Genomic DNA, 19986 nt, shown 5'->3' on the forward strand with positions numbered 1-19986 from the left:
TGTTTTGTGTTATTAATTGATTTACAATAATAAATATATACATAGATTTGCGTAAAGCAGCATATTTGTCCACACCCATGTTGAAAAGAGTATTAAATACTTGATAAATCTCCCTTTAAGGTACATTTAGAACAGATAAAAAATGTGCGATTAATTGGTGTTTTATCACGATTAAATATTTCAATTGCACAACAGCCCTAATTTAAACAGTAAATGTTGCAACACAGTATAACTATGATGACACACAAAATCACTGACAAACCCACATGGTGGCTGAATTACTAGTAACTTTTGGTTCCCCTAAAATTGGGGTACTATGTACAGAATTAAAAGAGCAAAATTCAGAATCCATAGGTGGGACAAAGCATTAGTTTTGCAGGTCCCAAATAAGTCTCAAGTCAAATCCAAGTCCTAAACTTTGAGTTTCAAGTCCTTGACAAGTTATTTTGCATTCTTCACCCAATTAAATGCCATTTCAAATTACATTACATTTCACAGTTAATGTAATAGTAATACAAATAGAACAATAAACATCTTTTTAGTTATTTCAAGTTCAATCAAAACATATGACATTTGTGACTCAACAAAGTCATATGGAGTTATAGATTCTCATAATAACTAACAGGGAGATGTACATTACATGAGTAAGGATGTTTAGCTTTCTAACAGAGTTCAGAGGAAGCAAAGAATCCCACCTGAGAGCCCTTCTTGCTCCCTGGCAGGTTGATGATCAGAGTTTTACCACGGATACCACACACTGGCCTGGAGACGATGCAGAAGAAAGCAGATTAGAGCAGGAGAGGATACCACACACACTTATCTGGTTAGAATAAAACAGATTAGCAGATTACTTCTGCACATCCTGGTGTAGACAGCATGTCTGAACTGACTGACAGTGAACACAGTAGTGTAAAATATCAAGTCTTAACCTGGACAGCATGCCAAGCGGTGTAACGTTGAGTGATCCCATCAGCATGGCGAGAGCCATACCCGGAGCCTCTCGCTCTATCACATCTCTGGTGGCCTACAACACAAACACCACGTCTCACTCAGTTAAGACATTTCAAGCACTTGTTTGTCCCAAAGAATTTTGGTTGGAATACAGGCTGTATTTGAAACCATACTACTGACAAACTCAGTATGCAGTATACAGTACATACTGCATTACTCAATAGTATGTAGTATGAAACGGTTAAAGCAATGTATTTTGCAGTATTCTTAGACCAGGCTTTAGCCTTTAAACCAGCTTTTAAAGCAATGGTTAAAAAAAAAAAAAACTTGTATCACTATTGCAATATTAGCGAAAAATACAACTTATTGAGCTTTGATTTTTCTTTTTTTGTTTATGATCAACGTTTGTTTACTTTATAAGATATTGCATGGTTTAGCTCCACCACCCCTTAAACTATTTATTCACTCATGGTGAAGTAAAACAAACAAGATCATCAACGAGAGACTGTAAATATAAAACACTGATTGACAAAATTTACTTTAGCTAGTTTAAAACTAATGTTAAAAAGGGTCGTGTTGTCTCAGCAGGTATCTCTCTGCCCCGTCAGAGGCCCCTCTTTCCTCGCCACTCTGCTGCTCTGTAGTCGCTCTGTGAGAGTCACTGGCCAGCTGGCGAGCGAGCTACGCCCGCGAGACAGATAAACACAGATTTGCGTTAATTTATAATGGACATTTGTGTTGTGATATTTAAACAAACTATCCGTCAACAAGGAAATAAAAGTCCCTCGTCTACAGACTGGTCTCTAGAGAGCTCCAGCCAGCTCATAGCGGTCTGTGAGAAGGCTGGCGCTAGCTAGCTGTCACAGCAGTTTGAGGAGCTTCTAAACTCCGAAAACGGTGGGGCAAATGTTCGATTCACCTCTAATATATATCGTAAAACTGTCAATATTCAAAATCTACACAGTTGATTTCTCGCCTCAAAAATGTTCAGAAGTGAATTTAGTGATGAAAAGTTTTTGGCTGCTGTTGTTGTTGTTATGACCGTAGCCTGTAGCGGTCCAGCGCATTGCATTGTGGGATACAGTAGGTGAGGTAGACTGGTCCGATGCATACTGGAGATTTTTTCCAAATCAGTACAACATCCGGGTATTTTTGACATACTGTAGATTTAGCTTTTGTTGGTCATACTGCATACTACATGCTACATTTTGGCCAAATCAGTACATACTACTAGTATAGTATGAGGTTTCAAGTACAGCCATTGAATACATCCTTGAAGCAATTTATTCAGTTAATTTTTCAGACAAGGCTTGCTAGTTTAATCTCTCATTGTCCTGTTTTTAATGATAGTTATAATTATTTATTTTGTATTATTTTAAAAACAGTCAATGGCTCTATGTGGTTGTACCTCAGGTGTCACATCTCGTGGTGCAAATCCAGTTCCTCCAGTAGTGAGAATGAGATTCAGCTGCTGTTCATCGCACCACTCCAAAAGAGTGTCCTGTACACATGAAAACACACACACAGGTTACAACTACACCATGCAGCCTCTTTACCTGGTATACTATGGGCCCCAACAGGCAGCTGCAATGGATAAAAGACACTTTCCTGGGGTTAAGCTCCAGTGGTGACAAACATCTGCCCCCCTACCAGCTCTAAGGGTGCTTTCACATCAGGGACCCGGGCCTGGATCCGAGTACACTTGTCCCCAAAGTCCAGTTCGATTGATTAGTGTGAACGCTCCGTACCGTACTCGGGCACAGTTCGTCAATCCGTAATTAAAATAAAATCAACAGGAGGCATTGGGGTTGGGCGATATTTGTTATTTTATTTAGCTAGTTTAATGGTCTACCGCTGAAGAATGAGAGCCGCTCAGCTGCTCAGTGGGCAGAGAGAGGGAGAGAGACAGCGGAGGGACACAATGTGTAGAGCTGTATATCTTCTCATCAAACTCTGCGAAATAAGAGTTTATTTAGACCAAAGCAGAGTTGGTGATTGTTGGAAAGACTAACGCCGACAGCTTTGGTGAGTTTGTTTCTGTCGAGTTTGAATGAAGTATTTTACGATGCTCCGCCACTAATAACTGCTGATCTCAACATAAACAAATACACGTGGATGATGACGCAAGTGTACTCGGGTACGGAACAACTTTACTAATGTGAAAGCTGAACGGAGGGGGGGGGAATCGTTCTCGGGCACGGTACAGATCAATTGTACCTAATATGAAAATACCCCTAAGGTGCTGCTCAGTACCTCATAAGAGAGAATTTCCCCACAGAGATCAACACAGGCTCATAATCGTTGTGCATTCAGTGGCTAGAAAAGCAGTGAAGTGAGGAAACATGCCTGGCTAACAGTTAGATGATAGACGGATGGTCACTGCAACTGCTAATAAGACTTGTGAAGCAAAGACTCATTTTCCACTGTTTACATTCAGTGTTCGGTTATCAAGTGTGTCTTCTTCTATGACAGATTGAAACATTTGTGAGTACCAGTGGGAAAGTGAGTGTAAAGTCCAGACTATTTTCACCGCATGTTGCCATGTGTCTCATAGACTGAGTGAGTGATGTGATTGCCGGTGGGCTCAAAGCGAAGACACGTACCTTGATTTCATCAATCTCATCTGGAACAATCTTGTAGGCTGCTATGACTCCTCCTAGCCTGCAGGAGGTGAGAAAGATACAGTAAGTGTAATGTCAGTCTACATGCATGTTTGTACTGTATATGTCAATGTGTGTGTACAGACCATGGACTATGTAGTCAATAGTAATGAAGGCACACAGAATGGCTCACAAATGTATTTTGCGATTTATATATTAACTCTCCACAATTTTTCAAAGCACACAAAAATAGTTGTACATACATGTAAAACACTTAGATTTGAGTGTATGATTTAAAGTGATCACCTAGCGTTACATCTGTGCAGTCTGCAAACATGAACAGGAGGATGGATATCGAACTAACTACATCCAGCTGCCCGGGTTAAATATGTTTGAGTTATGAATGCTTGCAACATTACTGATGTGGCATTGAACACTCGTGTTAGCTAACAAGTTAGCTATTCAATGCTAACAGACAACCTAGGATCATTAGCTAGCTAGCCATAATATGATCCGAGTTACGTTAGACGACATCTACTCTGCCAATGTGGAGTTATTATGAATACCACTGCTTTTCTTGGCAAGACCCGCCCTGCATAGCATCCAGCGCTAGGATTGGCCAGGTGTCCATGCTTTCCAAGGCACCGGTAACCCGATTTGTTCAGGTCTTGTGCCCTGACCAATGGGCTATCCTGGCCCTAACCACTAAAGGTCAATGCCTAACCTCAACCAATTGTCTCTGCCTCGACTAGCTACGCAAGGCCGGTCTTGCCAAGAAAAGCAGTGGAATTCATAATTACACACCGATGTGTGCAGTCCAATCTCACAAGCTAGTTACCTATACACTTTGGCCCTGTTCAGACCTGGTATTAACATGCGTCCTCAGTGATCACAAGTGGACAGCTCTAAGTACAGGTGTGAACGCACTCAAGACGCATTGAGGACGCATTGAGATCGGATCTTTCAGACCACATTCAGAGGTGGTCTGGGTCACATATGAGCACATTCTTTTAGCAGTGTGTAGTGAATGCATCCTGGGCCACATTAAGGACCTCCTACTCAACTGATATCCTGCTGGGACTGCAGGATCACTGCGCTCCTCATGTGACTAGACAGGTAGACACGATTGCTTGTCCGCCTCACGACATGGAAACAGCTTCTGTGCTCTACTGTATATTCTGTCGGTACAACTATATTTTTATTAAAATATATCTTATCTATAGGCTACATATCTACAGACTATCAGACTAGGCACGCAAAGTTCATTATTACCATACTGTCGGAGATGTGTTTGTGTTTTTGTTCCGGTGTTTTGCACGGAGCCGATAGCAACTCTCTCTCTCTCATCCCGGCTCTCTGAAGCTCTGTACCTCGCTGTTGTCTGGCAAAGGCAGCGGTGTCGGCGGCACAGTGGTCTCCGGGGACCGCCGGTACAATAACCTTGTATTTTTATGTTAATAAAATGTACGGATTATACTCTAGTACCCTGTCCGATATTACTGCTGACATTACTGTAATATTATGCTGTATTCGCCGTGTGTTTACTACGTGTTTATTTGCATATAGAGCGGGGGAGTGAGGTCCGATCTCAAGTGGTGACTCAAGACGAAGTGGAGACGCATTCTAATGCCAGGTGTGAACAGACGCACTTAGAGCTGTCCACTTGTGACCTATAAATACATATATTTGTGGATTTCTATTACATTTATATAATAAAAATATTTGTGGGTGCATCACAAATATCTTTGTGAGTCTTACTCTTTTTACAAGTGTATTATTATTATTATTATTATTATTATTATTATTATTTACATTTATATAGCCTACAACAATGGAGAGAGTCATTTATCTATAAATCACAAAATGCTAGGGCCGTCAAAGTTAATGCCATAATAACACGTTGATGCAAATTTGTTTTAACAGCACTAATTTCTTTAACGTATTTACGCAATCAATCTTTCGGAGGTTGTAGCGGGCTCAGTTTTAAAGCTGGAGTGTAGATACTGGTATCATATGAAACTAGTAAAACCTAAAGAATCCATTGGTACCAACTGTGTCATACAAGCTTGTTGAGAAGGAGGCTAAATAACGCTCCAAACTTGCGCTAAATTTTGGCGAGAAAAAACTGTCATGGCCATTCTCAAACGGGGTCCAGTGACCTCTGACCTCCAGATATGTGAATGAAAATGGGTTCTATGGGTACCCACGAGTCTCCCCTTTACAGACATGTCCACTTTATGATAATCACCTGCAGTTTGGGGCAAGCCTTAGTCAAGTCAGCACACTGACACACCATTTGAGCATATTGTTTTATGCTAAATGCAGTATCTGTGAGGGTTTCTGGACAATATTTGTCATTGTTTTGTGTTGTTAATTGATTTCTAATAATAAATATATACATACATTTTCATAAAGCAGCATATTTGGCTATTAAATACTCGACAAAATCTCCCTTTATGGTACATTTTGAACAGATCAAAAAATGTGTGATTAATTTGCGATTAATCACGATTAAATATTTTAATTGATTGATAGCCATACAGAATACAACTGTGAACCCTTCTTTGTGCATTCATTAATATTGAGGATGACTGTGTGTGTAGACTCACAGCGAGGGATCATGGACCAGGTCCTTCAGGTTGACTCCACTCCGGTCCTCAGCCAAGTTCTTGAAACAGCTGTCACTGACTGAAGAAGAGACAAGTTCAGGTTACAGAACAGAACTGCTGACCAGATGAATATGATGCAGATTTACTGCATGTTTAAAATAAAACTGACCACTGATACACTGACTGTTCGTCTACAAAAAGATTGGAACCTTGGGTGATTCTAATGAGACATTTCAATGGAAGTTCACATGTGTACACTTAATTAATGTTATTGCCCAGAATTTTAATTGAGGGTGTTTGCATCTCAGTGTCTAATTACCGTTTCACAGGCCTGAAATGCAATTCTGTCAGTTTTCCAAGGGAAACTGGAGAGTACCACATTCAAAAAGAAATGGCACTTGGACAATAATGTTACACATTAATATATGGAGCTATGATAGCATTCCTTTATAGTCCACGAACAGCAGATCTCTATTCATCCATGGTTTATATACCTGTTTATCTTATTATATTCATTATGAATGGCTGAAGTAAATACTTGAGATTGTCTAGATCCACTTCAAAGAAAACATCTGGATTGCCCCTGGTGGCTGGCTGCAGTATAGGTCATAAAGCTCCTACATGTTAGTGGATGGGACATGGTCCAAACTAAAATGTTAAAGTACACGTCAAATACATTTTTCCCAAAGATGCTTTCTGTTGTTTTAGATAGTTCTTATCACGCTGATGTATGTTCAAGTGTAAATTTTTCAGATAAGTTTGGTTTTAATTAGTTATTTGATCCTATAAACAGGGGTTGAGACTTCATGATTGACAGCTGTGAGTCTTTCTCACTGACAGGCTGCGACCGTGCTCAGCTCACGATTGGTTCAGGCGGGTGACCTCAATGTCACGGCTCCACCGCCCAATCACAACTGCGCAGACTCTGGCTCCAAAGGACGTCGAAATCTCAAGATGGAAGCTCCCGTATATGGGATATTTTGGCTTTACTTCTGTACAGTGGGAGGAAGTGGAGACGCATCATCCACCTTTATATACAGATTTGAGAAGCCTGCCCAGAGTGTCTTACTGTTTAATCAGTCAAACTTCAGACTTTGTTTTAGCCTGGTTCTGACAGAGCTATAGGCTGGCTGTTTCTCCCTGTTTCCAGTCTTTATATTAACCTACGCTAACCAGCTGCTCGCTGAAGCCTTGTATTTAACGGACAGAAATGAGAGTGGTATTACTCTTCTCATCTAACTCTTTGCGAGAAAGCAAAAAGTTGTGTCAAACTATTTCTTTATATGTATATTTTTTTTATTTAAATCAATATTAAAATGGAATTTTGAAAAGCTAGCCTATTTTTCTGAACATAAATCTGAGTGACTAAGCTGACTTGTCACCAGAAAACCCGAGCTGTCTAAAAGTGAAATTTAAACACATAAGTACTATAATTAGTTCAACTGCAAGATATTACACTTGATTACAAATTAAGTAATCTTGGAACAAGGCAAGGGCAAGGAAGAATATTTATGGGGTTACGGTGTAGTCGGCAGATATCTGCTCCAAGACTTCCTCTTCCATGTGCTGCTCATTGTTTACAGTCCGATTAGCAACTTGAGACGCGAGTCAGGAGTTGGAGTTGAGAGACGACGTGTAAGACTGGATTGCTTCACAAGTAGCCAGTTTACAGGCTAATTTTAAACCAATAAAAAGCTAAATCATCGTCAGACGATAGTTGGTGGGTTCCCAGATTGCATTTCGGCTAGCGCGATCCACCTCTTTTGCTCTCCACACGGACTGTTTACCTGCATTCAACCAAAGCCTGCTCGAACGTGATTGGTCAATACTATACTACTCGCACTAGAAACGGAAATCTGAACGCTTCCGATGCAAAAATCTTGTCCCGTTGCCTACAGATTCTACATATGAATTCAGAATCGCTTCATAGAGATTACATAGTAAGACTTTTGAAGCAGACAGTTTGCTGTCTGTCATTACAGTCCCCTGATACATGAACATGAAAACATAGCTTATTGTGAAACCTTGGTACACTTGGTTCAAGGGCACAAATATTTAGAGATCATCCAGGCTATCAACTTTGGTATTTGGGTGAAAGTTGAACCACAGACACTGTGAAATGAGGATCTTCACCTATTTCTATAGTTTTATATGCTAGTCTTACCACATACATTTTGTATCGGGGTTACGAAGATAAACGGCAATTTAATTTGAATATATGGCTATGGTTCGCAATGTTTCTATTGTTTTGTAGTAACATACCTCAGCTTCAAATATTAACAAAAGTACCACAGCTTGAACAAGTACCGCTAAATACTCGAAACACTGGAGCTTTTTTGACAACAGCCGCTAGATGGCGCTGCGGTAGCGCTGTCGCCATTTTGGACTGAAAACACCAATGAGTCTGTGTCCACGGATGTATAAAGAGACGTCTGTAAATCAGAGGATCTGAGGATTTTTTTTAGGTAAATCAACTTCCCAGTACGAACACTTAAATATCCCTCATTTAAATGATTATGTCCTAAAAGTAGTAAAATGAACTAACAGCTGACTCCAGAGTTATTTTCCTCGGCATAATGAACGTGCATCAGACCAACGGGACTGCACTGTCCTGCACCCTCATACTACATTTCGGGTTCTGCCAGCTTCCTGCTAGCTGTATGCGGCTGTAATGATGGATATATTAGCTGTAATTCATCACTTTATTATCTTCTAATAGACCAATGGGCTGTATGCTGTAAGCCTGTACCTGTATCATGAAAAAGTTTGAGATTGTTCTCAAAAATCTGTGTGCTGGATTTTTCTAACTTCCATTTATGTCCATCGCTCACTTTATGCTCCTCTGGGAAGCCGGACAAAAAAGTTTAATAAATAAATAAGCAAATAAGTAAATAATTACAATAGTATGCATATTTATAATATTTTCATTGTTCAACACAGGCCATTTTGGTAGAGACATTAAATATGACAATAGAATAGAAATTATCTTGTTTTACTTTTGTACGGCACTTTGTAGGCAGACGTTTTACTGGCGTCTGGTAGTCGCTTTCAGTCCAAAATGGCGGAGGCGTAGCTTTGCTGCTGGGCGCTGATGTTACAATGGAACGAACGATTGGCTTTCACTTCTTAGCAATATACGTTCTCTGGTAGCATTAGCTCTGGAACAATAGTAGCAATACACTAGTACAACCCAGCCTGAACACTCACAGACACAAACATGCTTTAGACATTTTCTGTATTGACACATTGCTAAGAATATAGGAAATTTGATGGCCAGCGATTGTGAATAGAGGAATCCACCTAAACCAAACCATGACAATTTCACTAATTTCTTTTACTCTTCAGACGTGTATCATCTGACAGACTTTAACCCATTATAGCCATGTTTGACACCATAAAAAAAAAAAAAAAAAAATTTCAGATCCCCATCTGACCAATAAATTGGTCTAAAACTGCATCAATATGTAGTGACAGATTTGGCTGTGTCCAATGGTAGGGATTTGATGAATCCCCTCTATGAGACTATGAGACTTCCACCAAAGGTTAGATACAGTATATGATTTTATTAGTACGTTGGCTTTATTAATATTTGCTTGATTGTATTTTACTAACTCAATTGATGAGATGGTGAGATCCTAACTGTGCGACTTGGCACAGTGTGCTGATTTGATAAAGTGAAGCCAACCAAGCTTGCCTCCCTCCTCTCAAAAAACTGATATTACAAATGTCACAGATTGATGTATTATCTCTCAATGATGGATAAGAAGTCAAACCTAAATTAGGGTAACTGTAACACAAACTGGAGCTAATTTGTCCCTACTGAAGATGTAAATATTTTACAGCTGAGCACTGTGGTTTTTCACAAATGCTACTCGGACAGGGGGAAATATTGTTGGGGACTATTTTTGGCTGCGGATTAACAGACATTTGGTGCGCTGGTGAGTATTTACAGCCACAGGAAGGTGTATGTGGGATTGAGTCAAAATAAACCACAGTGGTCATCACCAAGTGCACCCACTGTTGCTTATATGTGAGTCTTTGGAAGAATAAGATATATCAGGCTTTGGATACATACACAATACTTGTTAGAAATAAGGGTTCCAAACGGGTTCTTCCTTAAGGGCTGAGGTTCTACCAAGAACCATTTGCTTCAGAAGAACCATTTTTTGAAGAAATGTTTTTTCCAGGGCTCTTTGTAAGACAAAGGGTTCCATTAAGAACCATTTTCATCCAAAGAACCCTTTGTGGAAGAAACAGTTCCTCAAGGGTGTTAAAAGGGAACGCCCACATCCCTCCAAAAACTGTGATTGTGGACCATGATTGTTGTGGGTTACGCTGCACCACATCAGTTCTGGCCCTTCAACGCCCTTTCAGACAGAACACAGCAACAGCAGCACTGTGCTCTGGAACCCATTATTTCCATTGGCTTGCGCCGCACCATGACGGCGTTTTGCTGCTTTGAGTAAAGAGTGTGCAGAGTGCGCCGCTCGCTCAGCGCTGCGCAGAACGCCGTTCAGTGCGCTGAACCCAGCAGCAAGTGCAGCGCAAACCGTGTCCTGTGTGAAATGCCCTTTAGGGTTCTAGATGAAACCTTTGGAATATGAAAGTGTTTTTTTGTTAGCATCCTGAGAAGGTGAAAATGTTCTGGGTGAAACCATTACACTATAGAAGGGTTCTTCAAAGGAGTATAGAAGTAAAGACACAAAACTGCTATGTTTTTTTTTTTTGACAGCCGCTGCCGCCATTTTGGACTGAAAACGCTTATTATATTTATATTTCATTGTTCAGCACAGGCTATTTCAGTAGAATATGACAGTAAAATAGAAATTATTTAACTTTTTAGGCGACCGTTTTACTGGCGTCCGGTAGTCGCTTTCAGTCCAAAATGGCGGAAGCGTAGCTTTGCTGCTGGGCGCTGATGTTGCAACGGAACGACCAATTGGCTTTCACTTCTTGGCAATACGTTCTTTGGGTTCTCTGTAGAACCTCTCATAGGGGGTTCTCGGTTGGACCTTTCACAGATAGTTCAAGGTATAACCCTTTATGTTGGGTAGAACCCTCTGAAAGGGCTCCAGGTGAAAACTTTATAAAAGGACAATCAGAGGACAAGCCGAAGAACCCTATACAGTTCTAGTTAGCACTTTTATTTCTAAGAGTGTGGGATCATTTCTTTGTTGGTTTGGGTCTTTTAATAGAATTTGTTGACAATACTAAAAATGTTGAATTTCGCCACTTCCTTAAGTAGCCTAGTTTTCCCTTAGGACACGGCACCCATGGGTAAAGCCATGGCCTAGTGTGTTTGAAGTATTTCCAAAATTATCTCAGCTAAATTTAGCACACCAGTGTGTAGCTTTAACCTGGCTCCTTCTGCCCAGTAATCACAGGAGGCAAATCTCATATTATTTGGTTTCCCTAATGCTGATTTAATAATCAGCCTATGAGGCTTTGGCTAGAAGAACCAATGGATCATATTTGTTCATTGTCAATATTATTTTATATTTTCGACACTGTTTGCTCCATATAGGTTACATAAATATATGGGGCGGCTATGGCTAAGATGGTAGAGCAAGTCGCCCACCAATCGGCGGTTCGATACCGGCTGCTCCGGGTCACACATCGATGTGTCCTTGAGCAAGACACTTGCCCCAAATTGCTCCCGAAGGCATAGCCATCGGTGTGTGAATGAGAATTTACATTAGATCCTGATGGGCAAAGTGGGCACCTTAGCAGCCTCTGCCATCGGTGTGTGAATGCTGACATGTAGTGTAAAGCGCTTTGAGTGGTCGGAAGACTAGAAAAGCGCTATATAAATGCAAGTCCAAGTCCATTTACCATAAATGTCTTAAGTCAAATTTGTTAAACCCCATATTTGACCCTAAACTTGACCTAACCTCAACTCCTCAATTAAAACATCTGGTGTAAAACCACACAGAGCACATATTCCACACACATACACCACATGAATGGGCTGGGAACGTGTGTTAGCATGTGACAGGAGGTTGTGGTTGTCAGCTGTATGGACAGCAGGGTTAGCTGCTGTTAGCCGAGATGCTAGCTCATCAAAACCACGACAGACTTCCCAGCCAGCTGCTGGGGCGCATCCTCTTAACATTACTCTCACGTCTCCCCCTGCCTTGGTGAGCAGGCAGCGGGGCTACTGGTGACTGGTGGCTGTCACACGACTGGATCTACTGGTCCCAGTCCTCCTCATGCACGACTCAGGCACAACATCAGCTGAGCTAATTAGAGAAGCTGCTAAAACAACAGGATTCATCATCTCGCTTTGGCAGTGCGCCTTGCCTTCTTTAGGAGCTTTTAATAGCACGATTGATCATTAATAAATGCACATTTCTGAGTTCAATTAAAAAAATAACAGACAAAATGCCCCAAATGAAATGGCCGTCAAAGGAAACCATAAAAGAGATGTTAATGAAGAGCACCCTCCAACATATCGGATCTGCAAAGGGGACATGAATAATGCAGCTGATGTAGGCTCAGCACCGCTACACTGCTGGAGAATGTAACGCTGCTTTGCGTCAAGCTGGAGACACACAGCACCGCTAAACCGGAAGAATGGTGGTTCTGCTTTCAAAATAAAAGCGCCAGTCTTAGTTAAAAACTCATTGCAGCAGTTACTCGCCAAAGTATAGCGCTCTAATTTTGAAAGTCTTCGCCGGGCGCTCTTCTTCCTGCTGTCTAACTTGACGCTGATTAAAATATCACTACAATATGTCGAGTAGCTGTCTAGTACAACACTGAACATGACAGCCAGTCTTCACATGAACACATATATGTTATAAACTTCACGACATAAACGCTAATAACGTCGTTACAAAGCGAATCCCACATCTGTCCGAGCTGTCAGGCAGCTAACGTTAACTGAGCTAACGTTAGAGCAATGACAGCCAACCCAACCGGTTAGCTTATTAGCTTAGCATGCAGGCTAACGGCAGCTAACGGCAGCTAGCTCGTAGCAGCGGAGACAGCTCGTATCGTGACACCGACGTGCACAGGCGACCGACGGTGAAACAGCCACCGAGCTGCACTACCGAGAAGCATTTAATCTCATTTTATCAAACGGTCTGCTCACCCGTCAGGATGCCCACTCGGGTCTGATGGTCGTGGTTGGTGAGCACCATCCCGTCCGCCGCCATGTTTACAACCTCTGTCTGCACTGTGCCGGCACATACATACACACAGTGTGGTGGTGGTGGTGGTGTGCGGGCTGCTGCTGCTGCTGCTGCTGCACCTCTGGAGGACGACTCTCCCTGTGTGTGTGTGTGTGTGTGTGTGTGCGTGTGCGTGTCCTTCCGTGGAAGTGTCCTCCAACTAATAAGTGAAGATTAAAAAACACACTATGACATCAACACTCTTTGTGAATCCCCCAAATAAGAGTTAAGATGACCTGTGTGTGAAATGTTATATTGACCAAATATAGTCTTGTGCTCCATTTTGTAACACATTTAGTCTATTTGTAGATGTTGGTAGTAGAAGTGTAATAACACCAGTAGTAAAATGTCTTCACCGTAAAAAAAAAAAAAAATATATATATATATATATATATATATATATATATATATACATATATATATATATATATATATATATATATCTCATAAAGATCAAGCTACACTAATATTATTAGTATTATACTATTTGTAGAATTAGATTCCAGCGGTGGCTGTGTGGGATTGTTTCTGACTCGTGTGATCCAAACATTCCAATAACTCCAGAGCATTGTTATGTCCAAAAGTCAAAATTTATTGAAAAATAAGATAGATGTAAACATTTCAAAAATTCACATTTTTTAACGAATAAAAGATTTTGCTTCAATCCATATTTGTTGGCGTTTAGCCTTTCAAAAACAACATCAAACAAAAAAAACGATTTGCTCTATAGGCTGCTGCTGCTGCACCTCTGGAGGACGACTCTATGTGTGTGTGTGTGTCCTTCCGTGGAAGTGTCCTCCAACTAATAAGTGAAGATTTTAGGGCCGCCTCTAAAAACATACAATAGGACATCAACACTCTTTGTGAATCCCCCAAATAAGAGTTAAGGTGACCTGTGTGTGAAATGTTATATTGACCAAATATAGTGTCTGGTCAGTCATCAGTTTGTGCTCCATTTTGTAACAAATGTAGTCTATTTGTAGATGTTGGTAGGGCAAAGTGTAATAACACCAGCAGTAAAATGTCTTCACTGTAAAAAAAAATATATATAAATATATATACAGTTTATATATATATGTATATATATATATACTGGAAAAACAAAGTTTGGAAACTTGTGTTTGGTGGATTATTTCTCTGTTGTTACAATACTAAGTGGCATTGTATTTTACATCGTTGGAAAGCCTGTTTATTTACCTTCGCAATGATGTCCAACTTGTAAGGATCATGCATTTGTGGGATGAGCAGCACAGCTGCTTATGTGGGTAGTACCCAAGAAAAATTTGCTATAATGCTCTGCCAATGGTAAACAGTGTATTCTCATAAGGCTACCAGGAAGCCTGCAATGACTGCCCTTCACCATCAGGCCCATTTGCGCTTGTGTCGACAACACAGACAATGGAACCTGAACATGTGGGGGAATGTCATTTTCAGTGAAGAGTCCAGGTTCTGTCTGCGAAAGCTGGATGGCAGGGTCAAAGTATGGAGACGACGTGGAGAACGCTATGCTGATTGTTGAACCAATCGAGTAACAGCTTTTGGTGGGGGCAGTGTCATGGTGAGGGGCGGCATCTCCCTCACTGGCAAAACAAGGCTTGTCATCATTGAAGGCCATCTCAATGCAGGGAGATATCGGGATGAGATTCTGCAGCCAGTGGCGATCCCATATCTCCACAATCTGGGACGTAACTTCATCCTCCAAGAAACAATGCTCACCCCCACAGAGCCAGGGTTATCACAGACTACCTCCACAATGTGGGAGTAGAGAGAATGGAACGGCCTGCCAAGAGTCCAGACCTCAACCCAATTCAACACTTGTGGGATCAGCTTGGGCGTGCTGTACGTGTTAGAGTGACCAACACAACCTTGTTGGCTGACCTGCAACGAATCCTGGTTGAGAAATGGAACGCCATCCCTCAGCAACGTGTGACCAGGTTGGTGACCAGCATGAGGAGGAGGTGCCAGGCTGTTGTGGCTGCGTATGGATCTTCCACCGCTACTGAGGCTCCTGACGGTGTATTAAATGAATAAAGTGTAAAATTGCCAATATGTCTTGTTTGTTCCTTGTTACTGATAGAGAGTTCAATCATCCAATCCACCAAACAACTCAAAACAAGAGTCAATACCAACAGGAGAATACACTGTTTACCATTGACGGAGCATTTTGGCAAATTTTTCTTGGGCGCTACCCACACAATCAGCTGTGCTGCTCATCCCACAAATGCATGATCCTTACAAGTTGGACATCATTGGGAAGGTAAATAAACAGGCTTTCCAACGATGTAAAATACAATGCCAATTAGCATTGTAACAACAGAGAAATAATCCACCAAACACAAGTTTCCGAACTTTGTTTTTCCAGTTTATATATATATATATAAATACAAGCCTCGATACTCGCTTCACAAAAAACTTCCTGGATTACTTGACACGCTCTGAAGCCTCGGCACAGCACGTATCATCACTACCTATAGGGCCCTATTTTCTCCACTGGAATGGCATGCTAGAGGGCCCTGTATCACATTTTCTCCACTTGAAGGGCACCCTAGAACAATGGTTCCAAATCTTGGGTCCAGGCCCCCCTTAGGTCAAAGATCACAGGGGGTGCACCAGGATTTGTCTGCTCTGCGGTTGTCAAAATTAGATTTGCACATGTATAATTAAAATCATAGTAACACACTTACTGGATAATTCATACAAAAGTCTGTATATAAAACTATTTTAAAAAATATCTTTTTTTTGCTACCTCGTATGCCACATTCGGTTTGAACCCACTATTTCTGCACAGCTGCAGATCAGTCTACACTAATATTATTAGTATTATACTATTTGTAGAATTAGATTCCAGCGATGGCTGTGTAGGATTGTTTCTGACTCGTGTGATCCAAACATTCCAATAATTCCAGAGCGTTGTTATGTCAAAGAGTAAAAATGTATTGAAAAAAGATAGATGCAAACATTTCAAAAATTCACATTTTTTAACTAACAAAAGATTCTGCTTCAATCCATATTTGTTGGAGTTTAGCCTTTCAGAAACAACATCAAACAAAATCAGGCCTGCACCTGTATTAACAGGGCAGTCAAGCAACAATCTAACAAATATTACATTACATTTATTTAACCACAATAACACAAAATCAGTTTTGTCTCTAATACTATAGTAAACAAAAAAAAATATCATATTATGCATCTGTATTCTCTTGGCGAATGTGTCAGGACGTCATCACTTTATTTATGTTGACGAAACTGACAAGTTATATTCATTAAAGAAAGTTGACTCATTTAAACACTGAATCACTTTATTCAAATTGAGGATTTTGTTCGAGGATTTGTAATTTTTTTTAAGGGCGTTGACGTCAGAAAACATGGACGGCGGCTCAGCTTTTCTCAGATACAACTGGAGGGGGGGGGGTCTTCAAGGAAAATAGGTTAGGAACCACTGCCCTCGATGACACTTTATCACATTTCTCCACTGGAAGGGCACACTAGAGTACACTTTTTCATGCACATTGAGCCACTATAGAGGTTAATTTATCATGTTTTATTTAGCATAGGGGCATCCAAGAGGGCATGTTTGCAGTTTTTTTTTTTTTTTACATGGGGACACCAGAGGGGGCAATTACCCAAATCCATCAGTGGTGATGGGGATGGAAATACAGTATGTGACAGCAGGTTGTGGCTGTTAGCTGGATTGTCAGTCATCGCTTCCTTTTATCATGCCTCCGCGGCATCTTTATGGTTTCGGTTTGTCCGTCCGTCTATCTGTATGTACGTCCGGTCCAATCTCTTGAATGTGATATCTCAGGAATGCTTGGAGGGAATTCCTCCAAATTTGGCACAAACATCCACCCGGACTAAAGGATGAACTGATTAGATTTTGGTGGTCAAAGATCACTGTGACCTCATGTCCGTCCCATTCTCGTGAACGCAATATCTCTGGAACGCCTGGAGGGAATTCCTTCAAATTTGCCACAAACATCCACTTGGACTGAAGGATGAAGATTTGATTAGAGAATGAATGATTAGATGTTGGTTCTCAAAGGTCACTTTGACCTCACAGAACACGTTATTTTGGCCATAACTCAATAAGTCATATACTAATTATGACAATTTCACACAAATTTCTCACAGGATAAAATGATGAAGTGAAGTCATTTAGGACAGACATGGATGTAAACTGCAACTTACATACAACTGCAACATGGTAATTATAGTTCTTTTCAGGGGATCCAAAAACTCCCTCGGTGAGGAACAGTTGGGGGACAGTATTGTCATGTGCCTCGGGAGGAGGAACTAAAGTATGTATCATGTGATGGATGTGTGACAGAACATTGTGACTCACTGTAAAATCAGCATGCTGGAGAGTTGAACACAACATACATTCAGTTGTCACCAATGCAGAAAGTCACTGCTAAGGGAGAAAGTGAAGGAGGTGGCTGCTGTGTATGTGGGACATCGTGCTCCACCAGTGAGCTGAGGCACAACCTCCTTTTGACCTGTAATGTCCGAATGAAAAGAGTTTTTAAAGGCCCAAAAATAAAAACAATTCCAACGAAACTGCTGACGTCATTATCTTCAGTGTGAACTGAATCACAAACGGGCTAATGTGTGACATATGATTAGGATGGTACTTGTTTGATAATTATGAAAATCAAAGATATGAGAAGGGAATACAATTGTAATTTAAACAATTGTGTTACATTTGTGTGGATTTTGGGACTTAATGAACATTATATGGATAAAGAACTACATGAGTAATGAATTCCAATTTAATTGGACTACTTAAATGAAACGTATTCTGACATATTCTGTACTTTTAGAGAGTTTTTTTTCACAATATCTTTTTTTGTGGGTATGTGTGTATTTATGGTGTCTTTGGCTTGGTATTCACTAATACAAATTTTGAAATAAAAAAACAACAACATTGTAGTGAGTGTAATTGTAATTATGGGTCCTTTACTATACCTAATTGATAACATTGATAATGTGGCACAATCAGTCATGTGTAGGTTATAAAACAGAACCATTTCTTGGGTGTAATGCAAGTGAAGAGAGTTTGTCATGTTCATATGTGTTTATAAGAAGAAAGAGTTCAATGTGGTTATAATTTAGGGTACAGTGTTATTTATTGCCAGTGTCATTATTAGGGTGTTGTGCCAGTAGATCGCCAGTAGGTGGCAGTGTTGCTACAGAAGCCGTGTATGTGAAAGGGAGCGTCACAGGTAAGTCTCGCGTGAATAAGTGAGATAACGAGAATCTCTGTGTACAAGATAGAAGTAGAATACACTGTGTAGCGATGTCAACCTAAAGCATTATTTTACATTTTGCAGGTAAGCTGGTGATGTTATTTAGCAATTCTGTGTTAGGGTAATGTTTACACTGTACTTCGGTGACACTGTGTTCAGTTCAGTGAATGTTTAGCGTGTGTTAGCGTCTGTTTTGCTGCTTCAATTTAGCCAGTTATCCAGCAGCTAATACCGCCATGGTAGTAACATTAGTAGTAGCGCGGGGCACTGGGAGCTTTGACAATGAGCCCTCATGTTAGGGAGCCCTCCCGTTGCTCATATTAGCCTTTTGCTATGACTATTGTTTATGTTGTTGTTTACTGCTTATTAAGAAATATAAGAAATATGGTGTTATGCTGCTGAGCTAAGGTTATTTAAACAGGAAGTATTTCAATATATTACCCTCTAATGAGTTTAGAGCTGGTGTAATCTTTGATTTTGTGCATTTCTGGCATTTTGTTACTGTTCTTGTGAATAAGTGAGATAATGAGAATCTCTGTGTACAAGATAGAAGCAGAATACACTGTGTAGCGATTGTCAACCTAAAGCATTATTTTACATTTTGCAGAACATCTTAAATAAATGTGTAGCACCAGACTGAGCCTGTGGGACATCATTCTGTGCACCGCTACAATAACATTCAGCCACTATATGTCGCATTCTCCCTCCCCTGTTCCATTGCATTTACTTCACAACAAGTTGTTGCCAGGCACTTACTGTCAATTTCAGCCATTTATCAGTTTTTTCCACACTAACTGACGACCCAGAGATACCACGTGATACCAACGTCGTTTTATTATTGACTCACAAGCCTTGTTAGAAGTGGGAACCAAACGTCTTCCACAGAGATAAACAAAACATTAATTTCGGACCCGCCAACATTTTTTTAAATGATTAATTCACGATCATTATATATATATATATATAGTGATTGTGAATTAATAAAAAATATATATATATTAATATAATTTTTTTTCCCAGGAAAAGCCACTTTTATTAGGCACCTTTCTAAAGGCTCTGTAGATATATTATGTGAGGGATAATGTAAAGTCATTGTTGTGAAAGAATCCCCGTCAGGGCGATGCTGCACCCCGACGCGGCATGGTCGGGGTTCGCTGAAGGGGATTATTTCACAACAATGACCGGCTAGCTGTATATTATCCCGCTTATTACAAGGCTACTTACTGAAGAAATCAATATTTTTACACAAAAACGACCCGCCAGAGTCCGACAACGGCAACGGTCTGCAATAAAGAAATTACAGACTGCAGAACGCCGTGACTGACCAATCAGAATCGAGTATTCAACACACCTGTGTAATCTTTTTTTTTTTTAAAATATTCGTCTACATAAGAATGTAATTGTGCATTTA

The 19986-nt window shown here is 40.4% G+C and overlaps 2 protein-coding genes across 5 annotated transcripts in view; both read right to left on the reverse strand.

The window, feature by feature from the left end:
• The window catches only part of LOC119504365 (gephyrin-like), a 43877-nt gene extending 30448 nt beyond the window's left edge, over positions 1 to 13429 (reverse strand). For 2 of the 4 annotated variants that reach the window (XM_037796448.1, XM_037796450.1), the window contains exons 1-6: positions 13251 to 13429; positions 6161 to 6239; positions 3555 to 3612; positions 2360 to 2452; positions 930 to 1024; positions 696 to 762 (exon numbers count right to left, since the gene is read on the reverse strand). In XM_037796448.1, the coding sequence (XP_037652376.1) occupies positions 696 to 762; positions 930 to 1024; positions 2360 to 2452; positions 3555 to 3612; positions 6161 to 6239; positions 13251 to 13314 (456 nt within the window). In that variant the 5' untranslated portion in view covers positions 13315 to 13429. The remainder of the gene's footprint in view (positions 1 to 695; positions 763 to 929; positions 1025 to 2359; positions 2453 to 3554; positions 3613 to 6160; positions 6240 to 13250) is intronic. The other 2 variants (XM_037796449.1, XM_037796451.1) reach the window with 1 other exon arrangement.
• The window catches only part of LOC119474418, an 813351-nt gene that overhangs the window by 535475 nt on the left and 257890 nt on the right, over positions 1 to 19986 (reverse strand). The window lies entirely within an intron of this gene.

This window comes from Sebastes umbrosus, chromosome 16, assembly GCF_015220745.1.
Source record: "Sebastes umbrosus isolate fSebUmb1 chromosome 16, fSebUmb1.pri, whole genome shotgun sequence".
Classification (NCBI taxonomy): Eukaryota; Metazoa; Chordata; class Actinopteri; order Perciformes; family Sebastidae; genus Sebastes; species Sebastes umbrosus.